General features: G+C 43.8%; 1 protein-coding gene across 1 annotated transcript in view; it reads right to left on the minus strand.

The window, feature by feature from the left end:
* LOC104298056 (probable E3 ubiquitin-protein ligase HERC3) overlaps positions 1 to 20,772 on the minus strand; it is a 51,435-nt gene that overhangs the window by 18,825 nt on the left and 11,838 nt on the right. The window contains exons 3-13 of the mRNA XM_054164943.1: positions 11,695 to 11,854; positions 10,231 to 10,307; positions 9,409 to 9,630; positions 7,985 to 8,076; positions 6,906 to 7,036; positions 6,127 to 6,287; positions 5,533 to 5,609; positions 5,146 to 5,270; positions 4,547 to 4,606; positions 1,615 to 1,726; positions 707 to 896 (exon numbers count right to left, since the gene is read on the minus strand). Coding sequence (XP_054020918.1) covers positions 707 to 896; positions 1,615 to 1,726; positions 4,547 to 4,606; positions 5,146 to 5,270; positions 5,533 to 5,609; positions 6,127 to 6,287; positions 6,906 to 7,036; positions 7,985 to 8,076; positions 9,409 to 9,630; positions 10,231 to 10,307; positions 11,695 to 11,854 — 1,407 coding nt within the window. The remainder of the gene's footprint in view (positions 1 to 706; positions 897 to 1,614; positions 1,727 to 4,546; positions 4,607 to 5,145; positions 5,271 to 5,532; positions 5,610 to 6,126; positions 6,288 to 6,905; positions 7,037 to 7,984; positions 8,077 to 9,408; positions 9,631 to 10,230; positions 10,308 to 11,694; positions 11,855 to 20,772) is intronic.

The raw sequence follows: 20,772 nt of genomic DNA on the forward strand, positions 1-20,772 counted from the left end.
AGATAAACCTCCCTAAAAAGTGTTCTTTGAAATTATCTTTTTGGTTTTTGTATTGTTGTAATGAACTTCCATATCTCACCTGAATGGCACATTCATCATTACCTCATAGTTTATAGGGGAAGGGGGCAGGATTCCTTGAGTCCTTTTGGTTCACAGCTACTTTTTAGAGGCGACTGCTTCATAACAAGACCCAATATGACAAATAACACCCAATTAACATTGCAGCTGCTGTTAACAGAATAGAACAACTAAAGGTCTAGGGAGGTTCTTCTCTCCCTCTACTCTGCCCTGGTAAGACCACATCTGGAATACTGTGTCAAGTTTTGGGCTCCCCCTCTCAAGAAAGACAGAGACCTGCTGGAGAAAATCCAGTGAAGAGCCACGAGGATGATTAGGGGACTTGAGCACCTCCCCTAAGAAGAGAGACTGAGAGACTGGTGGCTGTTTAGTCTGGAGAAGAGAATACTGAGAGGGGATGTGATCAATGTCTGTCAATACCTGAGGGGTGGGTGTAAGTGGAGGGGGCCAAACTCTTTACGGTGGTGCACAATAAAACAAGGAACAACAGATACAAACTTGAACATAGAAGATTTCACCTCAAAATGAGAAGAAACTTTTTTACAGCGAGGGTGACAGAGCACTGGAACTGAATGCAACACTTTGGGCCCCAGGTGGACAACAGGCATCTGAAATGCTGGCTTCTTACCAAGAACTTTGCTGGGGTTGGTATCTAGGCGCAGGATAGCCATTGCAAGAGGAAGCGTTAAGGTGATGTAATACTTGGAATCCTGAAAGGGTGGGAATTCAGGGAGAATCAGATAGATCCTCATTGCCTCCACATCTGGTGGTGAGCTGGACAGCTGTGGAATCAAAAAACTTTCAAAGCTCTTCAGTATCTAGAAGAAAAGACGACAAAAGAAGATAACTTACCATAGGTGATGGAGCTTCTCCAATGCAAATGATGTGTAAGAACAGAAGAACTGGACCACACTCAGAATGTGCAGACTTAACAGCTTTTTGCTGATGATCTTGTAAAAACACTCCATCAGAGGACTAAAGTCCCAATTTCTCCAAAATGCATGAACTTTTGGATAGATCTTTGCAGGGCTGACTAAAGGTTAATTAACCTCTCCTGTTAAGGTCACACTCTTCTTTTAAAAGTAGAAGTCAGAGTCAAGGTAAAGCTGTAACAATTGTAGCTAAAAAATGGCATGTGGAACATACATGATTTTATCCCAGAGCTCTGCACTCAGGAAAGAAACCTCAGTCAGAGTAAGTTATACAACCATAAAGCACTCAACTGCTGACAGGCAATATATAAGAACATAGTCATCATTTACAAGTATAACGTATGTGGAATTCATTTCAGCAGCCACTTGAAGTATTAAACACCATGAGACAAAACTTTAAAAACAAGCCCTAGACACACATTTTGAGAAGGTAACAATCAGCCCAGGTCAATAGAGATGTATCCATTGATCCATTCATGGGAATGATCTGGCCTGCAGATTTGCAATACAGCCATTCCCAATACAGCTGCTGGTACTTGCATGTTACAGAAGAATAAAGTCTGTATTTCCCCTCTGAATACCCAAAACCCCAGAAGTGCAATACCTGGTCTAGGAGAATGGAGTGCTGAGAGTTCATCAGCTTCTCAAACAGCACTCTGGTGGAGTCCAGATCAATCCCTGGGATCTTTGGACTGGTTTTAAAATGTTCATCGATTCTTTAAAAAAATCCCAGACAGACAGGCATAAGTTTCAGGAAGAGACACCACTACCTGTGCATTGGCATGGCCCAAGGGCAAGCACGGGGGAAATCACCTCTAAGGAATTAACCCGTCTAGAAAGAAAGAAGAAGTTGGAATTTTCTTGCTAAAGACAAGATGGACAGCTCTACCTTTTGAACTCCTCTGGGCTTCACCTAGGGTTGGGATTCTTGCAGAGAAACACTTTGTCAGCCTTTGATTTCCCCAGGATCCCTTTGCAGACTGAAGAACCTGCCTAGACAATATGTGCCTATCATATGTCTTCATACACACTACTTTTATAGCAAAATCCGTTTTCTAAAGCAAAACAATGACCACAAACACAACTCAGCACCGCTGAGAACATCTTCAGGCTTCACACGGTATTCAGCTATAACAAAGATGCACCATCGTTTCTGCTGTGCTTGAAAGGTTGCCATTTATTCAGGCTATCTGTGTAAGAGGGACAGTGAAGACTATTGCTGTATGCAGGCTTGCCTTAGCAGTGTGATAACCCAATCCCCTACTGCCTCAAAACAATGCATGTTGCAGGACAGGGCTTGTGGCCCTTAATGAGTCTATTGTCTCAAACAAGGCGTGACAATACCTGGTCTCTAATAGACAGGGTGGTGGCCTTAATAGCTCTGGGAGCAAACTGCAGTTTGGCCAAATGACTTGAAACTTAAGACATAATTTCCCCGGAGGCACAAATTCCCTCTTTAAAACCACTGCAACAGCGCCGCCGAAAGGCCAATGGCACCCTTCTGTGACACCTCACTCATGCACACCTCTCTTTGTGACTTGGAGAGACCACCTGCAGGGTCCAGGCGTTGCATCTGCTACAGACGACCCTGACGGAATGCACACCAAGAACTCCAACTATGCCCATGAGACCTCGTGGAAATCAAGGGTGGTGATACCTCTTTCTCTTACTTCGTGTCAGTCTCTATTTCTTTCTCTCTCTCTCTCTCTCTCCTTTTCCCCACTTCTTTTTCTTCCGATTTTTCCCTCTGCTCCAGTCCATTACCAGGAGTTTCCACTGGCTCTAATAAACTTAACTCATTGACGTTTGCCATCAGTCACTTTTTCTCACTCCAGGGGAATTTTTTGAATCTTAGCACAACCTCCCACACTGCTGCCCAAGGTTGGCTTGGGATACAGGGTCATGACAAGCAGCCACATCTAGCAACAGCGAATGTCTAAGTCCACATCTGGAGCATGATCAGCACTTGCAGCAAAGGCTCTCGGCACCAATGCCAGCAGTAAAGCTGCACATAAAATCTTGCAGCTAGTAAAAGAAGTCATTGCTACAATTCCACTGACATCAAGGATCTCCCAAATCTGTAACCGCTCATCCAAGACTGTGCTGTATCAGACACTCTGAAGGAAAAGGTAGTTACTAAAGATGGGATGCATTTGTCACTTTGCTGGTGTGACTAACAACATGAGAAGCTAAGCATAGCCTGCTGTAGTAGAATGACTATTTCCCTAACAGAGGCACCGAGCTGGAAATGCATTCTCAGTCATACTGTGGCACACAGTGCTTGAGGCTATAGCCTGCAGAAGTATTATTGGAGTCTGCCCAGTCACAGAGTCATGGAAAAGCTGCTTTTCCATCTAACTCTGTGTACCACAATGCTGCACTGCAAACAGGTCCATGTGGCATTAGAATACTGGAGGAATATACTAGGGTATTTCTATCCAATCCACCCTGACATAAGGCTTCACATATAAAGGTACATGGTTAAATGCAGACCCACTTTACTGTATGGTGGCATCTAATTTTATCATTCCTTTGGTCAAAGATTTTTGTGTAAAATTAACTTTTACTTTTTTTCCTGCAAATTTAACTTTTCACTTCAGGTCCTGCACTAGCCAAGGTATCGCTAAGTGGAAGTCAAACTCCACTCATTTCCACGTTTATAGAAGAAGTGGAACTATTTCCACTGACTCCATTTCGACACCCCAACAAACATTTCAAACCAACATGACAGCTCTCTTGGATGCAGTAGCATGCTGCCTTGTCTCAACACCAAAGAAGAAACCATTGGACAAGCAGAAAAACGCAAGAACAATGAGTAAATTGTCTCCAAGCTGCCCTTGGAAAATATTACTCAAAGATTACTCAGAGTAGCTAAGCTTTTCTTCACCTAATTACAGGTCATTTACTCATCACACTATCAGAAAAAAATTCACCTCCTCTTCATCTTATGCTATTACCTCCCCAACATTTACAGACACAACCAACCCAATCCTTCCCAACCCACAGCCTTTGACTCAGCTACACATATTACAGCTTTGTCACCACTTACTGTTGGTTACACCCATCTGAAACTCCTGCTTTTGTAAGCAGGAAGACAGAACTTTCCACAACTGAGGTCACCTAAAAGGAATGTGCTTCCATGCTTCCTTAAATGTATTTTTCAAGATCAGCTTGTGTTGAAGTGTACCTCCATACACATCACAGCCCATCAGCTAGCTCAGCTGGGTGAGAGACTATTCATATACCTGACATCATTCATTTCCCTTTCTGTCTGATTCCTAGCCCTCTCCATTTCATAAGCACAAAAACCAGTTGTGACAACTCCAAGGAATCTGTGCCACTTACAGTACCCTCACCATGTACTTGCTTAGACCATTTGCTTTCCTTATCCAGCTCTGACCACCCACTTCTTTAGTAGACACTCTCTGCCCCCATCTCCTCCCTGATCAGAAAAATCAAATCCCACTGCAACAGTGAGTGAAGGGATTCCAGGCTGCCTGAAGGGAAAGCCACACTTCTGTAAGATTGCCACTTACTTCTTCTCCAAGAAGCTTCCATTCCAGCAGGCAGCTGAAGACAGTATCTGAACAACATTGCTGTTTGCAGCAGGAAGACAAAAGAAAAGAGACACGGTGGTTATGAACCGATGTCCCAACAAACCTCTTCAAGTCTCATCCTTCTTTCTATGGGAAATAACATCAGGATCACCCCTTCCAAGGCACAGAGGGTAAACAGTTCATTCAGGATCACGTTAATGACCCTCTCTAACAGGACTGCCAGCAGTGCCTCCCACCTATTCTGTCCTACTCATGGCAGGCACACAGGGGAAAGAATTGAATGGCTCTGTTCACAAGTTCTTGCTGTTTCTCATGAACTCTAAGCACAGAGTGATGGACTAAAATCCATTTCCCACCCATCATTTGCAATATTCTGTGGTAGCCTCATATCCCTCTGGTTTTGCTCTGAAGTTCTAACCTGGTGGCCTTGTGACTGGTAACTGTGCTCCCCTTGGAAACGACCGAGAACCACACTTGAAAAAGCTGCTGAATTTCAAGCGAAAGCATGGCACGGAAGCCAAGGAAACGATTTAAAGAACATTTTCAGAAAAAGGCTTGTCCAGTGCCATGATACCTACTTGACAGAATTAGAACTGTTCTTTTCTAAAAGCTTTTGCCTCCAGACATCTATAGTTTCATCATTTATTAAACAGGTGTAACGTGTTTCATTTATGGTCCGGAAATCATCAGCAGGCAAGGAATTCTGTGAGAAGATACAGATTTCAGCAAAGACAAGGCTAACAGAACAATTCCTTCTTATCCACAATCTCTGGGTTTGAAACGTAACTGATAGCTTCATTAGTGTGGTGGTCTCTGAACAGGTTTGGTTAAGAAGCTGTGGCATTACTGGGAAGTCCAAAAGAAAAGGCATGGCAAGCTCTGGAAGCTTATTACCAAAACCAAAAGATGCATTGTGTAGTCTGAGACAGGGGAGGAGACCTGAAAAGCTACTTCATTCATTTTACCTCATACTTGGAGCAAAGCACAAACGTTTGGTCTCCTCCAGAGAAGATATGTTTAACAATGTGATATTTGCAGGCATCTGTTGAAGAAAGACACAGTCGTGTTAGAGGTTGATGAATGCAAGTTCCTACTGCCACATTTGCACTGCCAGTGTCTCAGGTTTTACACTACAAGGAGCACCTGGATCCCTTGAAGTTCAGATTGAAGTCAGTTGGAAGTCAAGCACTGTAGCGCTCCCCTGAGAGAGAGACAAGGCCTGGCAGGAGGGAAAAGTTGTAATTTTAAAATTGTAATGGGAGTTTTAGTGAGAAACCAAAGCCCACAGAAATTAGTATTAGAACAGTTTCATAAAGGCTCAAGATCACCAGACGCTGAGCTCTGCCATGAAAAGAAAAAGGTAGAGGGCACACATCAACAGAGAAAGCAAGAGGTCATCCAGTCACACCTACACTACTTTTAGGACAGGAGGATGGGTTACTTTTGCTATTTCAAGAACTTTTGCAGAGCAATGCCAAGATGTTTTTAGACATCCATTGGTGAAACAAAATGAAATTATTTATGTCCATTTGCACCTCTAAATTGCACAGAGTACATACCAGGCTTCCCTGAGAGTTGCCCATTGTGAGCTGCCCAGTGACCCTTGACAGGAGAGGGGCACTTAACATTGCAAGTATGCCCTGTTCCCAGCTGGCCTCTTGTTCCACAGCCAAATGCATAGATCATTCCTGAAGAAGGCACAAAGGCTAATGTGTGATGTCTGTAACAGAGATGGGTACAAAGTTCGAGCCTTGTTTAACAATTAAATGAGGGGAAAAAAGAAAAGAAAAATAAAAACCAGACTGAATCTTATTCTTGGTTCCCCTAGGCCAGCAGCTGGTGTAAAGCAGCATATCTGCACTAGCATCAATGCTCATCTTTTGCCACCTGATGGCACCAGTTTATGTGATGGAGCCCTGGAGCTCTTTAGGTAGACGTGACAAAGAGCAGCTTGTGCCAGCATAGGGCTGGTATCAGGCTCACAGACAGAATTAGCTTAGTCATTTGCTGCTCCTGTACATGTCGAAAGGCAACAACACAGCACCAGTGTTACTAACCCTCTTCAAGAAAGAGGCTGGAAACTTGCAGCCAAAGATGTCTAAATTTTGGTTGAATTAAGATGGAAAGGTACCTTTTACCAGGTTACAGTGCAGGGAACAACTCCAATTCCAAACAACCTATTTTAGAGTGCCTTAAAATTCTTATGGGAAATGAAATTTAAATTAACTTAATTTTAACATGTAAGATGCAGAAGCAAAACTTCTACCTCCTATTTACAAGGCTGTGTGTCAGCATTAACCTCCACCATAGAAAATTTCTGACTGGACACAGGACTCACCTGCCACAAGCAATCTGGGATACTTCACTGCCCATTAGCTCAAGAACTCTTCGGGGGTTCACTTCGTCATTCATGGAGTCATGTCCCAGTTGCCCACAGGAACCTGCACCGAACGTGAACACCCCTCCACTCTGTTAGCAAATCAAATAGCATATGCTCCATTTAGGGACCCATATCCCAGCAGGACCTGTTTCCAGTTTCAATACAAGCCCAAGCTTTGGCAGAGGTTGCTGGGGATTTCCAAAGATTTCAGAAAAACTTGGGTTCTGATAATGCAACTTCCAAAGAGCTACCTTGCCACCCAACAGAGACTAAAAGAATTATCTTTAGGTATGTCTACATTAGACAAGCTTCCTCCACCCAACCAGGTAAGTCTGAAATCCCAGCAGGTTTAAAAATGGCTGAGTAACACCTGTATCTCCATGGTACTTTACATCCAACTCTGTCAGGTGCTGATCAAAAAGACTGCGACCTTTTCCTTTGAAAAGGAACTTCCACAGAACTAATCTTCTACAGTGGTGTTTTCCCCACAGCAATTCCAAAGACAGCTGTTTCATTAATTTTACAGTGGAAAACACCAAATCACAAAAAAAAAAGGATGCAATACCTAGGAAGTGGCAGGAAGAAGCAAGAACCAAGCAGTGATCTTCCAAATCCAAGCCCCATTCTCAGTCTGCTAAAGTATACTTGAGAACAGCAGGTTTGGAGATGGACATCTCTTGTAAATGCCGCGAGTGACTGATAATGTTTCATTTAAACACCCAGTCATTTTCACTTGCATTTTATTCTGATGCACAATATCACTCTTTCTAATCTTCCAACAAAATGCTATAATCATGCCTTTGAATGTATGCTTGTAAGGTTTTTTTCCTTAAAAGCTAATTTCTTTGAGTGATTCACCTGAGTCTCACTGTTTATCATAATGGATTACTAATATCTTCAAATCTCAGAGTAAGCACTAAGATACATTTTCCACTTACATTCTTTCAATGTGGTTGGATGGAATACCACTACCCAGGAAACTAATGTGACACCATCAGGCAGGACAGCAGCCAGAGTTCTCAGGTTAGCATTTTTACCTTTGTCAGAACTGCTGTGTGATCCTCTCCACAGCTGATGTAAACAACCTTCTGAGATCGCAACAGCTTCACATGACAAGGGGATTCTCGGTCTGCATTGGAGACAAAGGAAATAAAGATGGTGTTTCACAAACACAAACTGAAGTGTCTGTCTACTGGCAGTCTAATTTTCAGATAGGGTCTACAGGCACAATGGAAGCTTTAACAATGTCCCCAAGTACTTTGCTGCTGTTTACCTTCTTCAATTCTTGAAACATTTGTTCCAGCTCAAAGAAAACTGTTGCAGTGTGCAAATGTTGAGAATCCTCTATAAACTCAACATGCACTTGCAGTTTGGGAAGTATGATGAGCACAGCCAAGCTACATCCACCTTCAGCCTCATGCTCCATTCTGCTCTCTTCACTGTTGACTGCAAACATTTGTTTCCAAAATCCTGCTTAGACATTTTCCATACAGTACAATCCTGACATGTGGAAGACACTAGCACGACACACGACAAGCTAAATCCCAAGGTATATTTAAATGCCTGGCCTTCCCTCTGGTGTCATCCTTTAAGATGATGATCCTCCTACTTGCAAAGACTAATCACTGCCAATCACTACACAATGCTCTTCTCCTTCACTCTGCAGCTGTCCCTTCTTTAAGACTCACACCCAAGGATCTGACATCCATGGATTTTGAAATCAGAGCACATTTTTCATTAACTTTGTTCTGTATTTTAGCACTCTGATCTTCATTTTGACAGGAATGACAATTCTTACCTCTAGAGCATAACTGGTTTAGTAACACTGCTGCAGAATACTCATGTTTGTCGACTTTGTCACTCATGTTCACTAAGTAAAACTCACTCTGTCTTACCATGATTCACTTACCATAAATATTGTGTATTTACTATAGTGCCATGTACTGGGGATGAGCAGAGTATGATCCCTGGCCAACACAGCCCCACACCCAGATACCTCTTATATGCTCATTTAAGATTAGCCCCATGTCAAAGCAAGCTTCTCATATATTACATAGGTTTTGGCCAGGATAATTTTCCTCACAGTAGCTAGTGTGGGGCTGCATCTTGGATTTGTGCTGTAAACACTGAGCAAATGCTTACACACACACACATGGCCTTTTCTGCTTCTCACCCCACTTCACAAGTGAGAAGACTGGGGGTGCACTCAAAGGTAAGATAGGATGCAGCTGAGACAGTTGACATCAACTGACCAAAGGTATATTCCATACCATGTGACATCACACTCAGCATACAAAGCTGCATAAAGAGAGACTGCTCCTCTGTGCTCTTCTTGAGTTGCTCAAGGGTTACATAAACACTCAGTAAAAATAGTCAATGCAAAATGAAAACAGTAATTGCAAAATGAGACACTAGGTCAAAAAGTCCACCCTTCTTTCATCTAGGAGCATCATTTCAATACCTCGTTCATCACTTAGGCCCAGTTGTCCTGAGCTGTTCTTCCCCCAGCCAAACACAGCTCCGGAGAGGGAGAGGGCAAAACTGTGGGCTCCACCTGCAGCAACCTGCGCCAAAGGGATCCCATCGAGAGACTTGACACGTTGCGGGCTGGCTTGGGAGGGACATTCTTTTCCCAAGCCCAGCTGACCATAGCTGTTCTGTCCCCATGAGAAGAACTGACCATCTGAAACAAGGACAGAAACAGAGCAGCAAGAAAACGCTAGTCAACAGAAAAGTCAGTTTGTCAAAACGAACAGCAACTGGTGCTAGGCATTTCACTTCCACCCAAGCCTCAGGATGGCAAAAAAATTTAAATAAAAAATCAAGTAGGATGTTCTTCACCAAAACAAAAGCACAGTCTGAAGCCACTGGCAAAATAAACAGGCATGCAACTAAGAGCGAAACACAACAGACTGCCGTAATTTAAACGGCATAACAAAGAACGGCTCACATTGCATACAGAAGAGTAACAGCCAAGGATCATTTCAATACAAAAATTAATTACACACATTTTACTACATCAAGATGGAAAGCTGTTAAGTGCTCCTGTCATCATTCAATAGTAAGACAGTGGGTGGCCTGTGTGCAAGCTTTTTTTCTTGACGGTATTGGCAAAGCTCTTCTTCAATATTCATGGTATCTGATCCATTTTACAGCCTTCCATTTGGCCTGAAAGCAGTTGGGATAGGGATGTCCTTGGTTTGTTATGCAGAAATATGCAATCTTGGACACTGTGCAAGATAACAGCACAAATCTGGGGAATAAATAATTAACGTTACAGTACCTGCTGCCAAAGCCAGGCAATGCCAATTTCCACAGGAAACCTGCAGTATTGTCTGTTGGTTCAGTTTCTTTATCAACCTAAAGACAACATCACCGTTTCAGAATAAGTGTCTGCCAATACACCTAGGTCAAAGTTACAGTTTCCATTCAGGTATTTGTTCTATACATAGCCTGTAGTTTTGAGACTGAGCAAAAGGGTGGTACAGATCCTTAAGTAACAGATGCAAATTTGCGGAGACCTTCAGACCCTTCACTACTGACTCCAATTACATTTCCTGCTATAACACTGAATCCACCCTTCTGGAAATGGTGAAAATGTCTGGTTCTTGGTGTGTTTCTATTGCTTTTTCACATTTTTGCTGATGTCAGGGGCCTAGCAGTCCCTACAAGTTACAGCATCAAAACCTCTTCAGTGTGTTGTACAGAGAATAACATGTGAAAGGCTCAAGTTATTTCACAATAGTGTTCTTCTTCCAATGGCACTATCACATTGACATGTGAGCCTGCATCAGAGCCACCCACAAGTTAAGGAACAGCTTTCCCCAGAGCCCTTCAGATCAAACCTTAATGTTTTGTGACTGAAACTCTTCCTTTAAATACTGTTTCAACAATTAAGCCACTCCAAACAGCTGTCACAAACTTCTGCACTGGCAGTGGCAGACCAAATAAGGGATAGACTACATCTGTTATTAATGTAACATCATAGAACACCAGGAAGTAGAAACAAAGCACCTATCTTTATTATGGTGACAAGCTGAGACCTATCATCTCTGAATTGCCTTGGACAGAGGAGTCTGGGTGCTTGCCAGCAGCAGCATTGACATGTCCTTGCACTTAACCCTGTCAGTGCTCAGACACAGGTTAAGACACATTAAATAAGTAAATGACGAAAACTGAGCACTACCCTGAGTTTCTGAGCAGCATTCACAACTCAGAACTGCAGTAAGCTGGTTTAGTAGCTTTGCTGCTAACAGGCAACACTGCAAAAGAGTTTCAGAGCTCAACTGCCAGTTCATGCAGTCATAGATTTTTCTTCCCATTCTTGAAGGGTACCTCTGACCTCAGAAGACTTCCTAGGGACCAGAATAGAGACAGGTATCACACACAGCATTTCTATTTTTGGGTCTCCCCTTGTGCACCTCCTTGTGCTGTACAAAACACGGTGGCATTTTTCATTGAGGAAGTCAAGAACACACTGATTTTCTTTTCCATGCTCCAAGTATCCATGAGCAGAAAGAATGCCTGCCCTGCCCTAAATCTCCTGAGGACTAGTCTGAGTACCAGAGGTGCTCAGGGAGCACCAGCACAGTATGGAAAAGGAGGCGGAATCAGCCTGATGTCCCAATTACTGCCCTTGTGAGAGAAAACAGTGCTCCCACCAACACCAGGCTGGAAGTCAAGCAACCCTTGCTGCATCACCTCCACAAAGCTGCCGTAAGGAAACTCAAACCCATTAAGAATTTACCTTGGTACCATCACTGCATCTTCTATGGTGGTGAGGCCCAACTGTCCATCACTGCCAGCACCCCAGGAGAAAAGCTGGCCCTGGTCACTGAGCGCCACGCTGTGAGACTCTCCACAGGCCACGTGCACAATGTGCTGCCCAGCCAGGGCTTCAATTTGTTCTGGGGAAAACAGAAAACCACACTGGTCACAGGATTAATCTCATGGTGACATGCAGACACCAGGTCTGGGCAAATCTATATGCAAAGATGTTCAGATGAGTGCCCCGATCCCCAGGTTTTGTTTTAAAATACTTCCCTTCCTACAAGAAGAAAGTGTCCAGTTTTACTGAAAATTGCTGTAGTCGCTCAGCTCTTCTGAAAGCCTGGACTGCAAATCACAGGAGAAAGACAGGTACACAGCCACCAAGCAGAGTGACACACAGCCTCACAGACACAGGGGAAATCAGGTTATTTAGGAACAACCACGCTTTCCAGATTTGAGCTTTGCTCGGTTTTGATGTGGGGATCAGCCAGGACCCAGAAACTGACAGACCCCTTAAAACATATTTGACCTTCCACAGCTCTCATGCCCAATGAGGATGAGCCATTCACAAAACTAATCAAGCCATTTGCCCCTCACTTTATCGCTGGATGTGTGACAGCATACGTATTACAACATCCCTTGTGCAAAACTTGGAACACATTCGAACCTATTAACCTACTACTACCACTGCCAAACGCTCATTAAAAAGTCTCACAAAAGGAAAGCAAAGCAAGAAAATAAGACAATTTTATGGAGGAATAAAAGGGGGGGGGGGGGGGAGGGAAGGGGGGGAAAAAAGATGACAACACACACCAAAGGGAAAAATAACAAATACATAAAACCACTCAATCCTCTGGAAGATAACCACGACCCACAGTTGTCTTGTTATTATCACATCAGGTGAGGAAACTGAAGTAGGTTTTACAACTGTTCTTACCACAACACATTTTTTTCATGCTCATTTGTAAAAACTGTAAAAATAAGTTTTGTTTTGCTAGCAAACTTTGAAAATGCCACCCATCTGATGGGAAAGCTCCCCACAAGCCAGAGATGACAAAATTTTTTTCCTTCCCTGAACAGATACAAAATATTTCAGGTGAACGAAGAAAGATTTCACCTTGTAAGCTACGAGGCAGCTTACTGAAGCCCCACTTGCCTGCAACATGAGAAGGAAGGATAGTTAGATGTCATTCTGTGAAAATGATACCCACAACAAGGGCATCCAGAAATCATTAACATACTTAGCAACAAAAGCTTCATACTGATCAATCTATATGTCTAAAACTAATTTAAGAGGAAGGCATCCCTAGGAAGGCTTGCCTTCCAAGCGTGGGAGTTCAAAAGTCAGAAGAATCCCTAATGGACGTTATGAAAGAGAAAGCTGACAATTGTTTAAGTGTGTATTCTAACAGTAAAATGGTACCCAGACATCTATTTCCTTTCACTTAAAGTAATTAATGGCAATGGAGGGGCAGCTCACAGTAACAAGCCTACTGTCTGGCTATCCTTTAGTCCTGTCATCTAACAATGTCCTCTGCCCTGCAGCTCTTCCCAGCAGGACTGCTTTCACTCAGTCCCACCGCCAGCCCTACTCAAAGACAGCTTTTGAGGGCAAGCACCCCATTCACACATGCAGTTCCACACTTGGCCCCATCAGCATCCAACTGTAGCACTGCTTGGCAGCCTGTGGGCCCTTAACAACCAGCAGCTGTACAGGCTGTTCAAGGTCTATCACAAACAACAGAGAAGGTATCTCAACAGCACAATGGCTATGGTCTCTTCGTCTCAGCCAGCCAGCAAGATGAAAAATACCCATGGCAATGTCCCTGACATACCATCAAGTTTAACCAAGCTCTTGCTGGAGAGGATTCCACCATCAGAAGAAGAGGGATGTCTCCACAGGAAATGTCTTTGATTCACAAACCCATCACTTTGCTGCAAGATTGCTGTCCAGAGTGCACTAAGACTGCCTATCCTCCAGAGCACCTGATCTCTTAAAACTGGTTACAAACTCACCGACCTGTCCTTCCTCCAAAGCTGGTCCCCAAACACTCCAGGGAATAACACAAGTCTGACAAAAGGACAATATAAGTTAGGGCATCCATAACAGAGACTGTCTTGCTACCTGCAAACATGACTGAGCTAAATTCTCCCCTGGGAAAGCAGTATTTGCCACAAAGCGTGTGTGCCTCTCTTGCTACGGAAGGACTACTGTAAGCTGGCCCTGAGCCACCAGAGCACCTTGGGGAGGTGACAGAAGACTCCAGTGACCAAAGATCAGCTACAGCTGGGGAGGAGGGGAAGTATCCTGGGGCACCAGGAGGCTGTGGGCAAGGACTACTAGCAAGGGCTTTACAGACTGGGAAATAGGGAAGACATCCAAAAGGTTTGCAAATTCAGAATGGTTGCCCCATAGACTCCATCTTAAGTTTAGTTTGGCAACACAAACCTGACCTTGCTGTATGTGCCATCCCAGGGGACTAATAAATACCAGCTTATTTTCAAATGCTGCCATGTCACTGAAAGCCTTCAGTAACTGCCCTGCTTACCCAAGAACCAGAACACAGCCCCACCGGCTGACCACAGACTGCAAACACATGCCTGCCTTGGAGCTGAAGATTTCTGCCTGAGGAAATGCATGCATATGGTCCATCTCACCACAGCACATTCATAACACACTGTCAATCGCAGCTTGCCGGCAAAGTCACGAAGAAATGCAAATGACAAACAGTTTAGGTTCTACATGCTCACATACACCTCTTTCCAGAGCTGGAAAAAAGCCACCCTTCCCCTGGAGGCACAGACTGCCCCTGCAGTCCAACAGGGTCCCAGTTCACTGTCAGGCTTGCCAAGACACCGAATGTACTCTCTCTGCTAACACATGGGTAGTATTCTCAAAAACATCTGACAATCTTTTCTTTGTTAACTTCACACACCTTCCTCACATCAAGCTACAAGGTGTTTTAGTGATTGGTATATGCTTATTTTCATTTCCAGAGCACCACAACACCACTATTCCCTCCTTAGAAAAGGTGCATCACTGCACTGAGATGAAGAGTGCAAAGGGTGAAGTCTATTCTTAGTATTATGTCTTTAGTAACTGATGAATACCAAATGGAGCTTGATAGGCACAATTATATACAAAGCTAAGCAGAACAAAACCCTGAAAGCAAGAGGGAAGGGCTGAGGGAGTTAGGCAATAGTGTTTCAATGTGTCATAAAACTTTCAAAAAAGCAAACAAAACAGATTCCAAGAAGTACACCCTGACCTGACCCAATCTTTTCGTTCTGAAGCCACCAACTGTCTCAAAAAAGCACCAATGCTTGGAAGTCATTTGTCAGTTCTCATGGAGTTCAAATTTTCATTTATGTCTACTTTAACTCATGGATCTCAACATAAACAGATATCACAGTATCACAGTATAACTAAGGTTGGAAGAGACCCCAAGGATCATCAAGTCCAACCTGTCCCAACAGACCTCACGACTAGACCATGGCACCAAGTGCCACGTCCAATCTCCCCTTGAACACCTCCAGGGACGGCGACTCCACCACCTCCCTGGGCAGCCCATTCCAATGACGAATGACTCGCTCCGTGAAGAACTTTTTCCTCACCTCGAGTCTAAACCTTCCCTGGCACAGCTTGAGACTGTGTCCCCTAAATATATTAAGGTTTGCCTTCTTTTGGGCTTAATCTTGTTAAATATTCCCATAAAACACACATTAGAGCAAAGAATGAGGTCAAATCAAAATGCCTTCAGGACAGCCCTTCTCTGAATGGTGACAGGTCTGGTTCCCAGGACTGCTCTTGTGTTTTCTTGCCTGTGTGTGGTTCACAGGGACACTCCAGCAGAAGCTCAGGACAGGAACTGTTTCTGTACCTCAGCTTGCTGACCATCAGTGCCTCCAGCTTAAAGATTTGGAAAAGGCAGTAAAGCTGGGCCATGAGTGGAAATCCCTGAAAAGCCCACCTTCAGTCCACAGATTCACTACTTATACAGCAAGGCTTACACTTTGTCCCCACACTGCTGGAAAGCTATACAACAGCTTCAGTAGCTGCAACTGCTGGAAACACAAAGCACCCAGCTGTACTGCACTGATAAGGTGCACAGGCAATGAACAATTAATTAGCTTTCCTACTCCTAGTAAGTTTGTCAGAGTTGGTACACCCTTTCTGTGTACAGCTTCCAGTTGCTCACAATACAGGCTTTTGCTACAGAATCCTACACCCATATTTGTACCAGGATGTACATGAACAGTACCAAATGATCCCTACTGTCTGAAAATGGCGTAGAGAAATGATTGGCCCTGAGGTTACACCTTCAGTGGTAAAATCTCATTTTACTCACTGGTAAGAAGCTGTGGTTTGGAAGAGCCTTAAGCTGTCTCAGTCTGCTTGCACACCTAGCCAAAACAGCTCATTGCCTCCCCAGCTTAACAGTAAGTAACTCACAAGCATTTGCTCATCTTGATTGCTGCTGTCTGCTAGGAAAGTAGTCACAGACTCTTCAAGATAGATGCCTTACCAGCTTGTTTGGATAAGAAAGAGATGGTGGTAGAAACACAGGAAAAGGAAAAACAATTGTTGGCAAGAAATTCCTCTATGTTAAGTGCTAGCAGCTGGAAAATCTGAGAACAGATGTGTCAATTTCTTTGCATTGCCATGCCTGTTAATACAGCCCACATCCACCATGAAGATGCCTGAGTACTGCACAACCAAGATCTAAAAATCTTAAGATGCAACATTTTAATGCACAAAGCAGCTGAATATTTAACCAGACACCAACAGCAACCTAAAACTTCACCATATGGTCTTTCTGTTCCATGTACTGAAAAGCCTTAATTCTTTCCAGAAAGGAGACAAGATCTCTCCTTTTGAAGATGAATTACACCATCACATTAACAAGATCACACTAAAAGCACTTGCAGAAGCCTAATCCAGCAGTCAAAAACTTGCTACTGTCTTCAACTGGTATTATAAGAAAATGAGAAAAACACTATGGCCCAAACTTACCAGTCATCAGCATTTCATTAAAGCACAGTACAAAAAGCAAGGAAAAGACAGCAGATCACTAAGCTCCCTAGCAAGATTTTTTACACATTAAGCAGGAAACTTCAGCTGACTAGGTTGCCCAGCCTCCATCAGCACATCTTGGAGATGTGTCTGCATACAGAACTGCTGGCTGTATTTCCAGGCTGCAATGAGCTTCAAGATTTCAGTCAGTGTTTGACAGAACAGAAAGTGGAAAAGAGATAAATGAAGTGCAGCAACTGAAGTACTTGCAATGCAAAGTGCACTAAGAGAGAAATACACTCAAGATTTCTCCAACCACTTAACAAGGTTCCTCCCTATTTGTCAGTGTAACTTCAACAATGTCTTAGCCATTCAGTATTATACCAGTATTAGCAGGAAGAGTACATTCACCAGCTTTTCCAGGAAACATCAGCCCCAGTGGAAGTGATTCTGCCACTTGGAAGCTTCTTTCCACATAGTTCCATCTCCAATCACCTAGGCATATTGCACTTAGAGCTGCTGCAGACCACATCTGGAGGCTGCGAGTGGAAGAAATCATATTCTATAAACCACTTAAGCAATATGAAGCTATCAAGTGCTCTTGAAAACAAGACCTAACCCTGACAGCTAAAACTGCTCCTGTGGCTTCACACAGATCACCTCTGCAGGCTGTTTTGTCAGAAGCAACACAGAGGAAGGCTCACAGGGAGGAGGTGAGGGCTGAAGAACAGTTTCAGGAACACACCTTCATGATTGCAGACTCTGGCACGGACAAGCTTCTGACACGCACAACACGTAGGCAGCTGGAATCACCCTGCCTGACACAAGCCCCGCAGTTTCACCACTGATACCTTCCTTCTCCTTGCCAAGTCTCTCTGAGAAGGTATTAGAATAGAATAAACCAGGTTGGAAGAGACCTTCAAGATCATCACGTCCAACCCATCATTCAACACCACCTAATCAACTAAACCATGGCACCAAGCACCCTATCAAGTCTCCTCCTAAACACCTCCAATGATGGTGACTCCACCACCTCCCCAGGCAGCCCATTCCAATGGGAAATCACTCTCTCTGTGTAGAATTTCTTCCTAACCTCCAGCCTAAACCTCCCCTAGTGCAGCTTGAGACTGTGTCATACTTTACATGCTTGTTTTGTCTGTGCTCAGCCTGTGTGAGACTACCACACACAAGGATGTGGGAAACACCGTGCTCTGCACCTGTACAGCGCAAGACTGCAAGAGCAAACCCCACAGGGAAATCACAGCCCACTGTACAACACCTACTCTTACTTTCTGCTGCTCCCACTCATGTATGGCAGCCCACCTCATTTTCAAATTTCTCTCAACATGGGGCAAAAGCTTTGAAGCATTGAGCAAGCAAACATTTACATCAACGTGCAATCACCTTTGAATTTCTGCAGGTTACTGTATCCACAGAGGAAGTTCCAAATTGCAAATCTTGAGGTCTTTTATGAACGTTGTCAACTGCTGCTACACATGCAGCAGGAAGTGGAGCAGTACCATAACCAGCCTGAGCAGAGAGACTGAAGCAGCATTGAAGCTGTTAAGGCTCTGGTAATTTGGTTGCAACCAAATTACCAGAGCTTTAATAGCTCCAAGTAACAGAGACAACAGTTCTTCACGAATGACACTTATTGAGATGGCTTCCCTGCCATGTACAATACAACTCATTAATTTATTTAGCATAGCTACTTACAGGCTTAAATCCAAGAAGGGCTGGTTTAGTTATTTAGCACTGCCATCACTTCATAGAGCTGCCTGTGGTCATGTCAAGGCAGAAATCTAAGAGTACGAAATGAGAGGGCACCAATACACCTCACTTTGTATGTACTTTGCCAGCTACTCCCTCTCACAGCTGTGAGAGCAGACATCTACTCTTGAGAAAGTAAAACCCTTCATCACACATAGCCATAGAAAGCCTGTGACTTCCTCAAATCACTGCCTTTTGTCTAGTGGACATAGCTTCTCTGAGCAACTCTGAGGAGCCACAGGCAGACTGGCACAGGCATAGTCAGCAATCTTCAGACCCTGGAAGAAAACAAGGGCAGGCAGCTCTTTCAAAAAGGAAAGGCACTAACACTTGTGAAAGGAACACTGGAAAAATACATGTTCTCTTCAGGTCACTGCAAAGCTGTCAAGGTGGTCACTCAACCAGGCTTGCTGGCCACTGGCAGCACAGAAGACATGAGTGAGCCATGACTGCTGAGGAACAACCAGTGTCCACTATGCACACCCTGGCAAATGCTATGGCTCCAGGGCAGCAACTCTGGCATGGGCAGGATGCGCTACACCTGATTGACAGTCTGAAGATGGACATCAGAAGCAGAAGGAGGAATTAGATGCATGGGTAGAGATACTGGATTTGATGTGCTGGTACCTCAGTGTAAAGCTGTATTCATGCCTAAGAGATTCCAAGAAAAGCCACAGCAATCTTGAGAGCAAGCAGGGACAGTGTATTAGGGAAAAGGAAGAATAAGCCCTTCACTACAGTCCATTATAGATGCATGGATAAGTCCTACGGCAACTACTGATCCAACCTTGTAAATGTGAAAAGGCAGCCAGCTTAGAACTGATAGCTCCACTTAAGCAAATCCACCTTCCAGCACTGCAAGAGATCTGTTTGTTTCTTTCCTGCAGTACTCTCCCAAATACAGCACTGCTCCCTTCCCACCTGCCTCAACACAGCCCCTTCCTGCATACATACTGCCAAATCTCTACTGATTTAAGGCTCAAAGATCCAGGAATATCTACAACCTGTAGATGTGACAGGGGCTCAAAGTGAAGCACCTCCAAGTCCCTGAAAGACAGACACCAATGCTATATGCCATACAAACTGTAAACGAGCCACAAGGGATTAAACTCCACTTTTTGCTGCTGGAAATGTGCTGTTTTGACATCTTTCCACATTATTGGAGCAGTTTTGCAAAACAGAAAGCATTTAGCCTTCACATGGGCATTCAGTATTTTCTTCTAGAAGAAGGGCATGCATTTTCTAGGTGGCTGTGCTTGGCAGAGTCACTTAGGGCAGCCTTAGGCTTTGACGAAGCAGCATGTGATTTTCACAAGCACTCGGTGTGCTCCTCGCTGTTCCCATTTATTTTGTTCCTGCAGTTATCTGCATGACAGAGCCACACATTTCTCAAAAGCCACACCTGCACACTGCAGACTCAGTACAGCACCCCTGCCCTTGCTTTCAATGACATCCCAGTCACCATGCTTCTTTGCAGTAACATTTTCAACCAGTATTTGTGAAGCTGATGGGGGAAGGGAGGTAATTAATGCAGTCCTAGTAAACATTTACATACGTTTATTAATTTTCTCTACTGTAAGATCTGAGGAGCTTTCTAACAGAAGGAAGTAAGAGCATCTGCACATTCCCTTATGGTGAGGTTATATGGACAGGCAGCTGTTTGGAAGGCATGTCAGGTGTTGAGAGAGTGAGCATAGGCACAGCTGTTTTCCGCTAACAGCCTGAAGTGTCAAAAATATTTTATTTCTGAGAAGAGAAAGGAGTTTCACAAAGATCTTTGATATTAATTCTTCTTTCCAATATAACCTAAAGAAGAGTATCAGGCTGTTTAATATTGCCTGAGTCAAACCTAAAATCTTTATCACAGAGAGTGATGCATCTTCTGGAAGATTTGATGACTACAGACAGACCAAGAACAGGCATCTTTGACGAGCCAGAATCAGATGCAGTCTTTCCATACACTAGTCACACACTGAAAAACAAGCCAACACCTTTTCTCTTAGGCTAGGGGTCATTCATCCTGAAGACCCTACACACTTTGGTAAGCCTTCAAGATTAAATCAAACAGAATGCTTTACATTCACCTTTACCAAACTCAGGCTTTGCTACTTCAAAGCACATACCTGCACACAAAGGATATTAAGGCAAGGGAAAAGTCATCCTTACTGAGGAAAAGCACCTGGGCTGCTACATCAGGAGTAAGAATATAATTTTTTGAGTTAGTGAAGAGAGGTTTCTTTATTTCAGATGTCCATTCATAGACCCCCACCT

Source organism: Dryobates pubescens, chromosome 1 (genome assembly GCF_014839835.1).
Source record: "Dryobates pubescens isolate bDryPub1 chromosome 1, bDryPub1.pri, whole genome shotgun sequence".
Classification (NCBI taxonomy): domain Eukaryota; kingdom Metazoa; phylum Chordata; class Aves; order Piciformes; family Picidae; genus Dryobates; species Dryobates pubescens.